Source organism: Rattus rattus, chromosome 17, assembly GCF_011064425.1.
Source record: "Rattus rattus isolate New Zealand chromosome 17, Rrattus_CSIRO_v1, whole genome shotgun sequence".
Classification (NCBI taxonomy): domain Eukaryota; kingdom Metazoa; phylum Chordata; class Mammalia; order Rodentia; family Muridae; genus Rattus; species Rattus rattus.
This window is the reverse complement of record NC_046170.1, coordinates 13,998,894-14,017,065: the sequence shown is the minus strand read 5'-3', so window position 1 is coordinate 14,017,065 and position 18,172 is coordinate 13,998,894. Positions and strand designations below refer to the sequence as shown.

General features: G+C 41.3%; 1 protein-coding gene across 1 annotated transcript in view; it reads right to left on the bottom strand.

Moving 5' to 3' along the window:
* Positions 1-3,822: 3,822 nt before the first annotated feature.
* Positions 3,823-18,172, bottom strand: part of LOC116886614 (lon protease homolog 2, peroxisomal-like) — a 60,379-nt gene continuing 46,029 nt past the window's right edge. The window contains exons 11-14 of the mRNA XM_032888123.1: positions 11,955-12,139; positions 9,934-10,042; positions 7,996-8,039; positions 3,823-4,047 (exon numbers count right to left, since the gene is read on the bottom strand). Coding sequence (XP_032744014.1) covers positions 3,823-4,047; positions 7,996-8,039; positions 9,934-10,042; positions 11,955-12,139 — 563 coding nt within the window. The remainder of the gene's footprint in view (positions 4,048-7,995; positions 8,040-9,933; positions 10,043-11,954; positions 12,140-18,172) is intronic.

Below are 18,172 nucleotides of genomic sequence, written 5' to 3'. Positions count from 1 at the left end.
GCCGTAGAACTGTGAGCAACGTCCCCAAACCTCTACTTTAACAGCAAAGTAAAACAGGAAACTTTATCGAGCAGAACAAGGGAAAACTCAGTCCCCACCTGGAGGGGCCGATGCCCCTGGGGAGCCGCCCTACCTCTAGCCATGCAGGAGGACTCTGAATGAGCACTGCCACCAACACTCACAAGGTGGTGGAGACCTGGTTGGAGTTAGAGTCTGAAGGACTCCCTAGGGCTGGTACAGTACCCATGGCCAGGCCAGAGGCATGACTGGCCTATAAAACTTCTCACTTGTCAAGTCAACACCTGTGACCTGTCTTTAGAAAGGACTGCTTAGGAGTGGGACAGGCATTATGGAGATAGAAAAGGAATTCTCAGTCAAGATTTGAACCGTAAAGCAGGCAAGAACTTCATGGTAGAAGGGATGACCATTTATACAATAGCAAAGATACAAAACTATGAGTAGAACATTAAAGATCTATGGCAAACTGTAAAGGAAGGCATTTAACTGGGCCTTCCCAGTTAAAAGATCAAATACACCCAAGATACAATCCGTAGACCACGTGAAGCTTAAGAAGAAGAATGATCAAAGTGTGGATGCTTCAGACCTTCTTAGAAGAGGGAACAAAAATATTCATAGGAAGAAATACAGAGACAAAGTTTGGAGCAGAGAATGAAGGAAAGGCCACTCAGAGACTGCCCCACCTGGGGGTCCAGCCCTTATACATACAGCCACCTAACTCAGACAATATTGCTGATGCCAAGAAGTGCATGCTGACAGGAGCCTGATATAGCTGTCTCCTGAGAAGCTCTGCCACAGCATGACAAATACAGAGGCAGATGCTAACAGCCAATCAATGAACTGAGAACGGGGTCCCTATAGGAGGAGTTAGAGAAAGGACTGAAGGAGTTGAAGGGGTTTGCAACCCCATAAGAACAACAATACCAACCAACCAGAGCTCCCAGGGACTAAAGCACCATCCAAAGACTATACATGGATAGATCCATGGCTCCAGCTGCATATATAGCTTCTTATATAGCCGTTGGTCCTGCCAAGGCTTGATGCCCCAGTGTAGGAGAATGTCAGGGCAGGGACGAGAGAAGGGGTGGGAGGGAGGAGGAACACCTTCATAGAAGCAGGGGAAGGTGTGATAGGATAGGGGGTTTATGGATGGGAAACTGGGAAAGGGGATAACATTTGAAATGTAAATAAAAAATATCCAATAAAAAAGATTAAAAATGAAAGTTTCTTTCTACAAATGAAAAAAGATCAAATATATGACTCACAGGCATACAAAGAAAATTTCATGCTAATGGCATGGAAAACATTGTTATGGCCATCCCACCCTCCAGGCCTTGTTATACTTTGATGGGAGAAATTTTTTCAATAAAACCATAGCAGATTCCCCAAATCTAGGGAAAGAGGGGTCCATTCAAGTACAGGAGGAAGTCAGAATACCAAACAACACCAGAGTAAAACCTACCCACATCATAGCTAAAGTACTAAGTATTCAAAACAAAGGACATGTACTGAAAGCTGCAAGAGAAATAAATAAAGGAGGTAAATTAATAATATAAAGACAATCTCAGTGGTGTACACCAAATTTAACAGAATAAACTTTAAAAGTCACGAGGGCTTGGAATTCTGTATTCCAAGCTCTAAAAGACAACGACTGCAAACTCAAGACCACTACACCAGCAAATCATGTCATGACACAAGAGAAAACAACCGGTGCTCTGCTGACGATGTGGACAAAGAGAACCCTTAGGCTGTTGGTGGAAATGTAACTCGTCCAGCCACTATGGCAATCAGTATGGAGATCCCTCAAAAACTAAAGCTACAGTATATATAGCCTGGGTCTAGCACTCCTGGGCATTTATTTATACAAAGAACTTTAAGTCAATACATCACAGAGTTGCTTACTGAGTATAAATGTTTACTACAGATCTTTTCACAAGAGCTAAACCAACCAAAATGTCCGACAACAGAGGGAATGGATAAAGAAAATATGCTATTTACACACAGCAGAATATCTTCCAGCCATGGAGTTAACTTGCAGTCAAGTAGAAATAAGTGAAGATAATCTTATCATAGGAAGTAAGCCTGTCTTTGAAAGACAAATATCCCACATTTCCTCTTACTTTACACTAGGCAGAAGCAGAAGCCACCCCGATGTGATGGGGAGGACAACAGGAAGGAGCTCAGTGTCATTTGTATTTGTGGGGACAGCCTCGGTGTACCACAGGGTTATGGACAGTGGTTTGCAGCCTGCGTTGCAGTACACATGGTACTTTCTAGGCAGCACACCAAGCATGTTCTCATGGCTCTGCTTGTGCTGTTGGTAGTTAAATATCGCATTGTGAAGCTGGGTGGCCACCCCAAACTGTGCTCGTGCACTGCACTTGTGCCAGTGCCAGCTTGCTAGTGCATTTCTGCCGACTGACGCTGCATTCCTGCCCTCAGCTTTCTTGCTATGTCTGGGTCATTATCATATGTGCTTCCTCTCTGCTCCCCTCAGTGGTTATTGTTGCACTGGTTCAGTGCACTGAAGACACAGCACAGCACAGGCCGGACAGCACAGCTATGGTAGTTCCATAACAGACAGACAGCCCAAAGAAATCAGAGCCGCTTTGTGAACAGGTATATAAATTATATATAGCATATGAGTTAAAGAAAAATGTGGGATAATACAGGACCTTAAGATATTGGTGTATAGCTGTGATAAGTAGATTTCACATTTTAAAATAACACAATCCTGAGAAAATAACCTTTTGCTGGTGTGAAATGAATATTTTTTGAAGTGGAAGTGCATTTAAGCTGCTAACGTGTACATCTGAGTCTCACTGGTAATTTACCAGAGGAGATAAGTTTTGGGTTTGAGCATAGTTAGCATGACTGAATTTACCAGCACTGTCAAATAAATGAGTTTGAACATTTTACTTACTATTTATATCTTAAGAAAGAACTTAAGAAATAATTGACAGACAATAAAAATATAGTATGTGTACAAATTAAGAATAAAATGATTTTATTGTAGTGATATATCAAAATATTTGAGTATAATATTCTTGTCAGAATTTTCCATAAAAGTTTTGGGATATTTTTGTTTACAGAATGCTTATATGTTGAATTCTTTTTCTTCCTTTCCTTTCCTTTTGTAGCGATGGCATTTCTTTGCAGGGCCCTGGATGACTTGGACCCCCCTGCCTGCCTTTACCCCCTGAATACTGAGATGAAAGGCATGTGCTACCGTACCCAGTACAATGAATTCTTAACTGCTTATAGTAAACTAAGAAATAAACTCACCGTAGTACATTTAATTCATGTAAGACCATTATATACTACAAGACTGTCCACTATACTGTTAGTACAGCCAGCCTGCTTATACTACCTCATGGGCGAGAACCTAGGATTTAGGAAAGAACACTGTCAGGACGTATTCTGCATGCAGGCAGTTGGAGCTACTGTAACTGGGCACTGGTCACATGGACACAACCTTTACTCAGTTTCCTTTTTGTCCTAACGGAATTTCATCACAAGGTTTGCTGCAATGTACAAGTAACTTATACTTCTATAAACATGCATCAAAACCTCTTTCTAAATCTTAGACTTCCTGTTCCACATTTGAAAATGTAGGATTGGTTTAGATGGTACTGTCCATTGGATTACTAACCTTTACTTCTCCTAAACTGAGCTTAATTTATATGACTTATCATTTCAATCTTTAAGATAACTCAAATTACCTCTCAATTTCTGTTATTTCAGCTGAAAAATAAGGAAACTGGGTTTGGTTCATCATAATAGTAATACATGAAGAAATAAATGTTAATATTTTTGTCCTGAAATCTCTTGAAATTTGTTTATATACATCTTCAGAAAAGTGCAATAAAAGAAAATTGTATTCATATTGTGACGTATGAGGCAGCTTGCCTGTATACTGAAGGAAGATGACTGAGATGCTGTGGTCTTACCTGAGCCATTTTTCAGATACCCATTTGCATCTACTGTTGTGTACATGATATAAGGTCCAGGCTGATTCACTCCAAAGGGCTGCAGGAAGAAAGGGAATAGTTGGTCTTGGGAAGTAAGTGAATTATTTCATTTCAGGAAAATTTATTATATAGTTAAAAAAACCCCAAAGAATATTTATTTATTATTTGAGAATTTCATAATTTATATACAGTATTTTGATCATATCCAACCTGGTTCTTCCCTCCCAGCTCCGAAACTTCACACCACTTTCATGTCTTTTAAGAACACTTGCTACTCTTTTTTTTTTTTTTTTTGGTTCTTTTTTTTCGGAGCTGGGGACCGAACCCAGGGCCTTGCGCTTCCTAGGCAAGGGCTCTACCACTGAGCTAAATCCCCAACCCATGTCTTTTAAAAATAGCTCAATAAGTCCAACTTTAGTGCTGTCTACTTATACATGCAGATCTGCCAGAACGCAGGAGTCTACCAGTAGCCACGTACAGTTATGTACACAACTAAATAGCTTAAATAATTGTTCGCTACTTAAGAGAACATTTCTACAATACTAGCTCAAATTAAACCTCCTTAGTAGAAAATTATTAAAATGGCGTGTGTGTGTGTGTGTGTGTGTGTGTGTGTGTGTGTGTGTGTGTGTGTGTGTATTTGGGTGCAACAGAGTATGTGTGGAGATCAGAGGACAACCTTCAGGAGCTGGTTCTGCTTTACCGTGTGATCTAGCAAATGTCTGGACCAGGCTTTCCATGCCAGGCTATCTCACTGGCTCCAGTGCAAAATTCCCAATACCTTATATTACTTGACGGTTGCATTTATAAAGTTCAGAATTTTAACGAAGTATTTTAAGGATCGAATGTCTCTACTTTATAAAGGTGAATATTTTAAACAAACTTGTCTTTACTATTCTGGTTGTGCCTAGAACTAAATGGCGTGAGTTTCAGAGAGGGATGCAGGTTGTGCTAGAGAAGTCACTGAACTACTCCCGGTTTGACTACCAGTGCCAAGAAAGTCTCAGACCTCGCCTCAAACATGACAGTTTTATCCTTGCCCTCCTTCCTTGTCGTCTTTTCTTTCTCTCTCTCGCTCTCTCTCTCTCTTTTTTTTTTTTTTTTTTGGATTTTTGAGACAGGGTCTCTCTACATAGCCCTGGCTGTCCTGGAACTCATTATGTAGACCAGGCTGGTCTTGTACTCAGATCTGCCTGTCCTCACCTTCCAAGTGCTAGAACTAAAGGTATACACCACCACACCCACCATGTTATATGTACTAAACTGGATAAATGCTACAGTTTCTTAGTAATATAAATAAATGACAATTTGTTTATAATAATCACAATCAAGTGAGTCTTCATTCTATCTTGTATTTTAGAGGTGTGACTTTCCAGCTTTTCCTGAGAAACTTACAGAGCCTAATCAGACTATAGTTTATCTCAATTCCATCTGTACAACAGTCTTTCAATTTTAAATCAGATGGCGTATTTCCTCTCTATGAAATCAACTCTAATGAAAAGGGACATAACCGGTAGATTGTAATGAACATCCTGTTAAAAGATGAGTGCTGGAGAAAATTTTGTTTGAATAATTACTACAAAATAAAATTGTAGTGATCTTAGAAAAGCTGTTTTTCAAAAATGAAGGAGAAAGCTTGAGCTGGGGCTGTAGTTAGTTGGTGAATGTTTGCCCACTATGCAGACAGTCCTGGATTTGATTCCTGGCACCACACAAACAGCATGGTGGTACGTACCTGTAATCCCAGCACACAGACACTGGAGACTGGAAGATCAGAGGTTCAAGGCCAGCCTAAGTATATGAGACATTATTGAGAGGAGAGGTGAGGGAAGGAAAGAAAGAGGAAGAAAAACAGGGGAAGGAGGAGGTGGAGGAGATGGTAATGGAGGAGTGATGAGAGAGAAAGAGGAGAGAACAATGAAGAAGGAGGGGGAAGGAAGAGGGAGGAGAGGGAGAGAGGGAAAGGCATAGGGAGAGAAGAAGGAAGAAGGGGAGGAGAAAAAGAAGAGGAGGAGAGGAGGAGGAGAAGAGGAGGATGAGGATGAGGAGTCTCTCCTGTGCTCTAATCCCTGATATATCCTTTGCATTCTTAAGAATGTAGACTCTACTGATGACAAGTCAAGAATTTCTCAAGCACTTGTTAATTACAGACTTGCTGGGAATTTGGCAGCAGCCTCTACTCCAAGCTTCCCCATTAACTTATTTTTTTTTTTCCCCCAGAGCTGGGAACCAAACCCAGGGCCTTGTGCTTCTTAGGCAAGCGCTCTACCACTGAGCTAAATCCCCAACCCCCACTAACTTATTTTTAAAGTTTAAACGTTCTGTTGAATCTATGTGTCCGTCCCTTAGCTTCCAGAGATGCTGTGGTATTGTCAGAGGATGTAGTGATACGTCATTTATGCCTGCATTGCAGGACTAAATGCGTACTTCCTAGACTGTCCCAAGTGTTGGCCACTGCTAGTTCACACTGGATCCTAACTGGCAGCTCTTCTCAGCTAAAGGGAGTCGTGTCCCATGTCTGAGTGTAGTATCTGAGTGAGTAGGCACAGAGAAGCCCTGGCCTCTCTGCCTCAGTTGAGGCTGTGTGAAGAATCCCTCAGCTTTAGAGTTCTCCGTTCATTGAAAACCAGCCTCTCTCTTCTTGCCAACCCTGCTGTCTCACTACTTCAAAGTCATTGCTCCCAAGTACAGTCAGATGTCTCAACTATAGGAAGTTTCTCAACTACACATAAAAGAATTGGCATTGTAGTGCTTTAAATGGCTTCAAAGGATTTGAGACTAATCAAAACATCTAGTTTTGTGTTAAAATTTCCCACTGACCCCAAGACTTGGGAAAATGTAACTTCCCTGATGCTTAGGCTCTGTTTTCTGTTAAAGTAAATGGTGGGTAATGGTTTTTTTGGGGGGTTGGGGGTGGGGAGACTGTGAAAGCCTTGCAAGCCTTAAGACCTGAGTTCAGACTCCTGTAATAGCCGGATGCAGTGAGAGGCAGGAGAATCCCTAGAAGCATGGGGGCCAGGCAGCCTGGAGTGTGTGGTAGAGTGGCAAACACAAGAGACCAGCTTTCCAACCAGACTGTGGAGGTTGTCCTCAGACTTCCCTGTGTGCTGCCCCTCTCTCTGCACATGTGTGTGTGCTTGCTTCTGTGCTCTCTCTGCACACGTGCGTGTGTTTGCTTCTGTGCTCTCTATGCACACATGTGCATGTGCTTGCTTCTGTGCTCCCTATGCACACATGTGCATGTGCTTGCTTCTGTGCTCTCTATCACGTATACACAGTTGAGCAGCACTGCTCTTTAGGGCTGTGCTCTATTGGACTCATCTAATAAAAAAAACCAAGTGTGAAGCAATGCAGTATATCATACAGGTAGTGATCCTCATAAAAAAGTCTGTTTATTGTTTTGTCTTGTTTTAAGATCCAGTCTCCTTACCATAGGCTGGCCTTAAACTTGCTATCTACCTGAAGATGATCTTGAATTTCTGAGCCCCCTGTCTTTACCTACTATGTACTGGGATTACAGACACATATAGCCAGGCCTGGCTTTATGATGAAGGTCAAACTCAAGGCCTGTGCTAGTTAGAAAGCCTTCTGCTAATTAAGCTACATTCTTAGTTGTATAGTAATAACTTTTTATGTACCAAATTCTAGCAATTTACTTGAGTATACGGGTAGTTTAATGACTAGAGACACTAATAACAACTGAGTTATAACTATTATGTAACCTATTATGACTATTTTGTGTGCATTTATTTATCCTGAAGAGAATGTTGCTAAGCTTATCAATTTTATACATATGAGTGCTTGCCTGCATGTATGTATGCGCACCATGTGTGTACCATTCCTGAGCAATCCACGAGCCAGATCCCTAGAAATGGAGTACAGATGGCTGCTAACTTCCGTATAGGCACTGAGAACTAAACATGGGTCCTCTGCAAGAGTAGTAAATGCTCTTAACCACGGAAAAAAACTTTCCCAGAAGTACTTGTGATGAATTAAATTTACTTACTGTTATCTTACGAGGACAGTCACTAGAACATAGACCGCTAAGAACTGGAAAGACAAAGAACAGCCTATTATTACTGTTACTGCTGACATTAAAAACAAGATCTCACCCCTCTTCCTGGCCCCAAGTCTATTGTTGCATCCACTGACTCAGGATCTCAAACAGGAACCAGCTCGATTTCTGAGCAAACCAAATTTCTGTTCACCATGTGCCTATGTATCTTTAAAAATTATTTTTAAAAATTTAAAATCTGTGTATGTTGATGTGTGTGGTTATGGATGCATTTGTGACAATGGTGCATGTGTAGAGGTCAGAGACCAACTATAAGTAGCAAAAACAAAATAGCTATCTTTAAACTAACTGACAAAATCCTCAGGGAAGAGGATGAAAGTGAACGTTTTAAATATGACATGAGGAGAAGTTCTTGTACAGCTCACATGCCCACTGGTGAGAACATGATGCTTGTGACAGAAAGAAGGCACAGATAACCACACCTACTCCATGTAGCTAGCACAAAATGGACACAAAAGGCATGGGCATAAGAGAAACAGAAAGAAATAAAACTGTTCCTCCTTGGGAATGGTTGTCAGTAAAGAAAAATTTCCCCCAAAAACTATTAAAAAAACCAAAATCTTCCGAGAATCAGTAAGTCCAATGAGGCTTCAGTGCAACATTCATTTCCACATAAAAACAATCATGTAGAAATATGATTAAACACAGGCAGTATTTGAAGTCTTTCCAGAGAATGCAGGCATACACACAATAAAACACACAGGCTTTTATGAGCACAGCTGCCAGTGGGACAGGCACCTGCAGGCAACTGGTTGCAGTAAAGAAACAACAGGGAAATGAGAGCCCAAATTCTCATTGCTACAGAAGATGCACATGGAGAGACTAGAAAAGCTTGGAGGTCCCGTGTTGTGTGAGGAATAGACGTAGTGGCAGGAGTCCACAGCTTTATCATATACATGACTAGATGTGCATGCACACATCTGCGTGCCAGCTTATGAATGCAGGACGGTGTGCACACAGCTCAGCACTTGAGACTACTGGATGCTTCTGAAGAGGGCCTGGGGTTGTCTGTAAGTCCAGTTTCAGAGGATCTAATCCCTCTTTTGACCTCTGAGGTTCCTATGTGCATCAAGCACACATACATACATCAGGTAGCCACACACACAATATAATAAACAAATGTAAGAAATGTAGAAGGAATGATGGCAAAGCAGGGTCATTTGACGAAAGTTACCAATGGACTCTAATGGTCACAGGTAAAAATTTGATACAAAAAGTATATAAGTAATATAAAAATGTGTGCAAGGAGGGATAAGGAAGAGGAAACAGTGAATTCAGGAGAGATACAACAGTCATCTCAGGGCTGGAGAAATGGCTTTGTAGTTTTCAGAGTACAGACTGCTCTTTTAGATGCCCCAGGTTCACTTCCCATCACCCACATGTTTGAAACTTTACTTCCAGGGGACCTGACATTTCACACATACATGGATGCAGGCAAAAATACCAATGCACTTAGGGGAAGAGAGAAAAAAAAAAAAAGAACAAAAACTGGTCGTCTCAGGGTTGGAGAGACAGCTCAGTGGTTACAAGCACTTGTTCTTAAAGGACCAGGGTTCTGTTCCCAACACCAACATAGTGGCTCACAACACTCTGTAACCCTAGTTCAAGACAATCCAACCCTCTCTCCTGACCTCCTATAGCACCAGGCATGCATGTGGTATACATGCTTTTCTGCATCCTGGGCAGAATACTAACGCAGAGGGAAAGGGAGTGAGTATTGGGAGAGCTGTGTGTGTGTGTGTGTGTGTGTGTGTGTGTGTGTGTGTGTATGTGTGTGTGAGAATGGGGCGACCATGGAATGAGTAGAAGGAGAGAGAAAGAGGGAGGAGGGAGGGAAACACGAGGAATGTGGACATCTAAAATACTCACCAATGACTTTAACAAAATACGCATCTGCTTCAAAGTTATTTTTGAGTGTGTGGATGGCAACATCACTCTTGGTGTATCCTTTACTGAGGACTATAATGTCCAAGATCCCCTGCAAAAGCAGACATTGTAAGAAAAGCTTTGGGGAAGGGAAAAGAGCACCATGTGACTTGTGCTGTGGTGTGAGTCATTGCTATCCAAAGGTTTCCGTGTTAAAGACTTGGCTGGCAGCATGTGGGAGGTGGTAGGACTTCTGGAGGCAGGGCTTACTTGTGGTGTGTTCCTGGTGTTCCTGAAGAGATATTGTGACTTTAGCATCTTCCTGTCTCTCTAATTATAGACTGCCTCCTCCACCATGTGCTCCTCCCATGATGCACTGTGCTACACTGGCCAAAAGAAGCAGATCTAGTGACTCTGGCTGAAACCCTCTGAACTTTTAAGTCAATTCTCTCAGCTAGCTTGCCACTCGCACAGTTGATTAACACGTTTACTGTTTAAGGACGTGCCTTTGCAGGCTGCTGTTTGAAATAAGCGTACTGAAACATGTACACACAACTTAAACAGTAATGAAAAGGAAATCAGTCCTGGGAAATGCTTGTTAGCATCTGGTACATTCCCTTCTGCTCGAATGTCCATCAACTGCGACTCTTCATTCGTTTTGAGACAAGGGCTCACTATGTAGCCTTGGCTGACCTGAAACTATATATAGCCAAGTTTATAGATCAGGTTAGCCCCGGCCTGAGGAAGATCCACCAGCCTCTGCACGCCCAGCCTTCGACTTTCATTCATTACTGTGTGTGGGGTGGGGTGGGCAATGTGAAGTCGAGGAACTGATGCGCTCTTCCCACAGCAGGCTTGGGCTCCACCTCAGGTTCCCAGGCTTGTACAGCGCGTGCTTTTTACAGGCTGCGTCAGCTCACTACTCTGCGCAGGAATTTTCAGACCCTCTGCAAATACAGCCAAGTTACCTGTGCAGCCCTTGCAGTCCTGGCTCCACCCTTCCCCTCCCGCACATTCTCTTCCGGCTGACGTTCTTCTGCACTCACCACGCTACTTGTTTGTCACGTGTGAACCCTAGCAACGTAGTTTTCCGCACACTGACTATACTCTATTTTCTATTAGCCACAGAAGCTGGTGCAGCAGTTTCCACGAAGACTTTTACAATAAGGATATGAAGTATTTCACTTACTTGAAGCATTCTATTTCCCATATTTAAAAACAATTTGAAATTTCATTTGTTATATTTTTTGATGTACAGAAATTAAAAAATTGATTTGTAGGCAATTTTGTTGGTTTTCCCCTTGTGATATTTCTACCAATTACTTTTATGATTGAGACTGCTAATGAAAAATGAAAGGCAACGAAATCTGGCCTAGGCAGAGCAGAGGGAATGAGATATCCATGAGTCGCCATTGAGTCAAGCCTCTTACCCCAAGAACAAGAGCAGGGCAAGGCCGCTGAGGGCAGAGCGTCCTAATGGGCTCCTTCCACAGTGAACTGCCTGTCCTGCAGCAGGGCTGCGGATAAACTGACTTTATGCACTGGAGCATCTCTTCCTTCTTCTACACAGAGCTCAAGTTTTCTCTATTAAGGTGGATGCCAGCTACTGACAGAGCCTTCCACCAGGTTATTTGGCAGCCAGAGATGGAGCCCTAGAAATAAAGGGCAGCCGAGATGCCTTGTTCTAGTTCACGAGTGTAGGCGAACCAGTCTCTGTGCAGTTACCTGTTGACTCTGCTCTTGGTCAGCTGCTGAACATGTAGACTTGCTACTCTTAAAGCACACTTGTGTGGCTGTTTATTCCAAATAAGCATAAAAAGGGATAACATTTCCATAATCAACTACAGAGATAACTAGTACTATCATTAGCCAGACCACACCCACACTTAACATTAAGAGATTTTTGTTAATGATTCATCTACTTTCATTCTAACTCCACGTTCTGGTAAGAAAAACATGAAGCTACAGTGAGAGAACATGAGAGTTTAACATGGCAGTTAAACACGGGACAGCTCTGGACTCACATCTTCATAAATGTCAAAAAAGGTGGCAACCATGGCGTCTTTGATTAGATTCAGGCCTGCTAGGTCCCAGTAGACTTTAAACATCCGGTGCACTTCCTCACAGCTCGCATTATTGCACGGGACGTTCTCCAGTAAAAAGGCTTGCTGATTGCTGTGACAGACAAGACACTCAGTTAAAATCAGCACTAGGAGAAATGACAGTAGATGTAGATTTCTGGGATCACCGGGTTGAGAGGAGAAACACTCTGAGCTCTTTTGTGTGGTGTTTCATGTCTGTCCCTCCTCCCTCTTTCCACTGTTACCCACCCTGCCTTGCAGTTTAAGTTACTGGAGCAATGCTTGAGGTGTGCAGCTATCCTCTCAGAACCCAAGCACTCTTCCTTGGAGGAGACTCATAAGACTCAGGAAGTGAATGCAACTTACAAAGGTCAGGAGGATCTTGAAAGTTACAAAAGGGGAAAAACTGCCAGGGAGAGGGACCCTAGAGCGAGCAGAGCTATGTGCAGGGGCTTCAGTGGTGCAGCTTAGCTGAAGCATTCCCTATCGTGGGTGGGCTATTTGGTGCTGGAGTAGAACTGTGTCACACATGCTCCAGGTAGTCAACCCCTCACCTATGGCCCTCTAAGTGACCCCAGTAGAGTCACTGTTTCACCCAGACAGACGTGTTTCCTTGGTCTGATCAGTGCTCTTTGTAGAATGAATAGATCTCTGCTGTCATCTTTTTAAGTCCCATACAATGTGTATTAATGATCAATGAACATGTGAATTTGAATGGAGACTCTTGATTTTACAAAGTTCTGTAAATCATGCTATTCACAATTTCCAATGTAAACTAATAGTTTACAACAGGAATTTTTAGTAAATTTATACAATCTAGAATTAAAGTAACATATATTACTTTAATATATATTTTGTATAGGTAGAGCCAGCATTTTAGTTTTAAAAGTAAAATTTTATTTAAGCCTCATAGAAAAAACTGTGATACAGGCTGGAGAGATGGCTCAGTGGTTAAGAGCACAGACTGCTCTTCCACAGGTCCTGACTTCAAGTCTCGGCAACCACATGGTGGCTCACAACCATCTGTAATGAGATCTGATGCCCTCTTCTAGTCTGCAGGTGTACATACATTTAGAGCACTCATACATAAAATAAATAAGTAAATCTTAAAAAAAAACCCTGTGTGGGGTTGGGGATTTAGTTCAGTGGTAGAGCGCTTGCCTATGGCGCTAAGGCCCTGGGTTTGGTCCCCAGCTCAAAAAAAAGAAAAAAAAAAAAAACCAAAAAACCCTGTGATACATTTGCTTCTGAATCCTTGGTCTTGATTCAGTTTCTCTGTATTTTTTGGAAATTATATATAATGCAACATTTAGAAAATGTTGTTTTCCAAGTGATTATGGAATTACTGTAAAATTCAGGCAACAGAAACATTTAAAAAGTTAAAGCACGATAAGGCCTCTGGGAACCGGTAGACAGGGGCACTGGAGCTGCAGGTCCCCTGCGCCTGAGACACCGCCGGAACCTGAAGGGACCAGACCAACAGTTCTCTGCACCCAAATCCCATGGGAGGGAGAGCTAAACCTTCAGAGAGGCAGATAGGCCTGGGAAGCCAGAAGAGACTACACTCTGCCAACATTTCTGACTCCAGAGGAAAACACCAAACGCCATCTGGGACCCTGGTGCACAGGGGCTCCTGGAAAGAGCGGCGCAGGTCCTCCATAAGCAAGACCCCATGAGCAAACTTGAACCTCGGGACCACAGGTAAGACCAACTTTTCTGCTCCAAGTGACCTGCCTGGTGAACTCAAGACACAGGCCCACAGGAACAGCTGAAGACCTGTAGAAAGGAAAAACTACACGCCCGAAAGCAGAACACTCTGTTCCCATAACTGGCTGAAAGAAAACAGGAAAACAGGTCTACAGCACTCCTGACACACAGGCTTATAGGACAGTCTAGCCACTGTCAGAAATAGCAGAACAAAGTAACACCAGAGATAATCTGATGGCGAGGGGCAAGCGCAGGAACCTAAGCAACAGAAACGAAGACTACATGACATCATCGGAGCCCAATTCTCCCACCAAAGCAAACACTGAATATCCAAACACACCAGAAAAGCAAGATCTAGTTTCAAAATCATATTTGATCATGATGCTGGAGGACTTCAAGAAAGACATGAAGAACTCCCTTAGAGAAATGCAGGAAAACATAAATAAACAAGTAGAAGCCTATAGAGAGGAATCACAAAAATCCCTGAAAAAATTCCAGGAAAACACAATCAAATAGTTGAACGAATTAAAAATGGAAATAGAAGCAATGAAGAAAGAACACAGGGAAACAACCCTGGATATAGAAAACCAAAAGGAAGAGACAAGGAGCTGTAGATACAAGCATCACCAACAGAATACAAGAGATAGAAGAGAGAATCTCAGGAGCAGAAGATTCCATAGAAATCATTGACAAAACTGTCAAAGATAATGTAAAATGGAAAAAGCTATTGGTCCAAAACATACAGGAAATCCAGGACTCAATGAGAAGATCAAACCTAAGGATAATAGGTATAGAAGAGAGTGAAGACATACAGCTCAAAGGACCAGTAAATATCTTCAACAAAATCATAGTAGAAAACTTCCCTAACCTAATGAAAGAGATGCCCATAAGTGTCCAAGAAGCCTACAGAACTCCAAATAGATTGGACCAGAAAAGAAACTCCTCCCGTCACATAATAGTCAAAACACCAAATGCACAAAATAAAGAAAGAATATTAAAAGCAGTAAGGGAAAAAGGTCAAGTAACATATAAAGGCAGACCTATCAGAATCACACCAGACTTCTTGTCAGAGACTATGAAAGACAAAAAGATCCTGGACAGATGTCATACAGACCCTAAGAGAACACAAATGCCAGCCCAGGTTACTGTATCCTGCAAAACTCTCAATTAACATAGATGGAGAAACCAAGATATTCCCGACAAAACCAAATTTACACAATATCTTTCTACAAATCCAGCGCTACAAAGGATAATAAATGGTAAAGCCCAACATAAGGAGGCAAGTTACACCCTAGAAAAAGCAAGAAACTAATCGTCTTGGCAACAAAACAAAGAGAAGAAAAGCACAAAAAAAAATCTCACATCCAAATATGAATATAACAGGAAGCAATAATCACTATTCCTTAATATCTCTCAACATCAATGGTCTCAACTCCCCAATGAAAAAGACATAGATTGGGGGTTGGGATTTAGCTCAGTGGTGGGCGCTTGCCCTAGCAAGCGCAAAGGCCCTAGGTTCAGTCCCCAGCTCGAAAAAAAAAAAAAAAAAAAGACATAGATTAACAAACTGGATATGCTATGAGGGACCCTGCATTCTGCTTCCAGGAAACACACCTCAGAGACAAGACAGACACTACTCTCAAGTGAAAGGCTGGAAAACAACTTTCCAAGCAAATGGTCAGAAAAAGCAAGCTGGAGTAGCCATTCTAATATCAAATAAAATCAATTTTCAACTAAAAGTCATCAAAAAAGATAAGGAAGGACACTTTATATTCATCAAAGGAAAAATCCACCAAGATGAACTCTCAATCCTAAATATCTATGCCCCAAATACAAGGGCACCCACATACGTAAAAGAAACCTTACTAAAGCTCAAAACACATATTGTACCTCACACAATAATAGTGGGAGATTTCAACACCCCACTCTCATCAATGGACAGGTCATGGAAACAGAAATTAAACAGAGACATAGACAGACTAAGAGAAGTCATGAACCAAATGGACTTAATAGATATTTATAGAACATTCTATCCTAAAGCAAAAAGATATACATTCTTCTCAGCATCTCATGGTACTTTCTTCAACACTGACCATATAATTGGTCAAAAAACAGGCCTCGACAGATACAGAAAGATAGAAATAATCCCCATGCGTCCTATCAGATCATCACGGCCTAAAGCTGGTCTTCAATAACAATAAGGGAAGAACGCCCACATATACGTGGAAGTTGAACAATGCTCTACTCAATGATAACCTGGTCAAGGAAGAAATAAAGAAAGAAATTAAAGACTTCTTAGAATTTAATGACAATGAAGGTACAACATACCCAAACTTATGGGACACAATGAAAGCTGTGCTAAGAGGAAAACTCATAGCTCTGAGTGCCTGCAGAAAGAAACAGGAGAGAGCATATGTCACCAGCTTGACAGCACACCTAAAAGCTCTAGAACAAAAAGAAGCAAATACACCCAGGAGGAGTAGAAGGCAGGAAATAATCAAACTCAGAGCTGAAATCAACCAAGTAGAAACAAAAAGGAGCATAGAAAGAATCAAGACAACCAAAAGTTGGTTCTTTGAGAAAATCAACAAGATAGATAAACCCTTAGCCAGACTAACAAGAGGACACAGAGAGTGTGTCCAAATTAACAAAATCAGAAATGAAAAGGGAGACATAACTACAGAATCAGAGGAAATTAAAAAAAAATCATCAGATCCTACTACAAAAGCCTATATTCAACAAAACTTGAAAATCTGCAGGAAATGGACAATTTCTTAGACAGATACCAGGTACCAAAAGTTAAATCAGGAACAGATAAACCATTTAAACAACCCCATAACTCCCTAAGGAAATAGAAGCAGTCATTAAAGGTCCCCAACCAAAATGAGCCCCAGGTCCACCGACAGGTTTAGTGCAGAATTCTATCAGACCTTCATAGAAGACCTCATACCAATACTATCCAAACTATTGCACAAAATTGAAACAGATGGAGCACTACTGAATTCCTTTTATGAAGCCACAATTACTCTTATACCTAAACCACACAAAGACACAACAAAGAAAGAGAACTTCAGACCAATTTCCCTTATGAATATCGACACAAAAATACTCAATAAAATTCTGGCAAACCGAATCCAAGAGCACATCAAAACAATCATCCACCAAGATCAAGTAGGCTTCATCCCAGGCATGCAGGGATGGTTTAATATATGGAAAACCATCAATGTGATCCATTATATAAACAAACTGAAAGAACAAAACCACATGATCATTTCATTAGATGCTGAGAAAGCATTTGACAAAATTCAGCACCCCTTCATGATAAAAGTCCTGGAAAGAATAGGAATTCAAGGCCCATACCTAAACATAGTAAAGGCCATATACAGCAAACTAGTCGCTAACATTAAACTAAATGGAGAGAAACTTGAAATCAGGGACTAGACAAGGCTGCCCACTCTCTCCCTACTTATTCAATATCTTCTTGAAGTTCTAGCCAGAGCAATCAGACAACAAAAAAGGAGATCAAGGGCATACAGATTGGAAAAAGAAGAAGTCAAAATATCACTATTTGCAGATGATATGATAGTATATTTAAGTGATCCCAAAGTTCCACCAGAGAACTACTAAAGCTGATAAACAACTTCAGCAAAGTGGCTGGGTATAAAATTAACTCAAATAAATCAGTAGCCTTCCTCTACACAAAAGAGAAACAAGCTGAGAAAGAAATTAGGGAAACGACACCCGTCATAATAGTCCCAAATAATATAAAGTACCTCGGTGTGACTTTAACCAAGCAAGTAAAAGATCTGTACAATAATAACTTCAAGCCTCTGAAGAAAGAAATTGAAGAAGACCTCAGAAGATGGAAAGATTTCCCATGCTCATGGATTGGCAGGATTAATATAGTAAAAATGGCCATATTACGAAAAGCGATCTACAGATTCAATGCAATCCCCATCAAAATACCAACCCAATTCTTCAAAGAGTTAGACAGAACAATTTGCAAATTCATCTGGAATAACAAAAAACCCAGGATAGCTAAAAGTATTCTCAACAATAAAAGGACTTTAGGGGGAATCACTATCCCTGAACTCAAAAGCAGTATTACAGGGCAATAGTGATAAAAACTGCATGGTATTGGTACAGAGACAGACAGATAGACAAATGGAATAGAATTGAAGACCCAGAAATGAACCCACACACCTATGGTCACTTGATTTTTTGACAAAGGAGCCAAAACCATCCAATGGAAAAAATATAGCATTTTCAGCAAATGGTGCTGGTTCAACTGGAGGACAACATGTAGAAGAATGCAGATTGATCCATGTTTATCACCCTGTACAAAGCTTAAGTTCAAGTGGATCAAGGACCTCCACATCAAACCAGATACACTCAAACTAATGGAAGAAAAAGTGGGGAAGCATTTCGAACACATTGGCACTGGAGAAAATTTA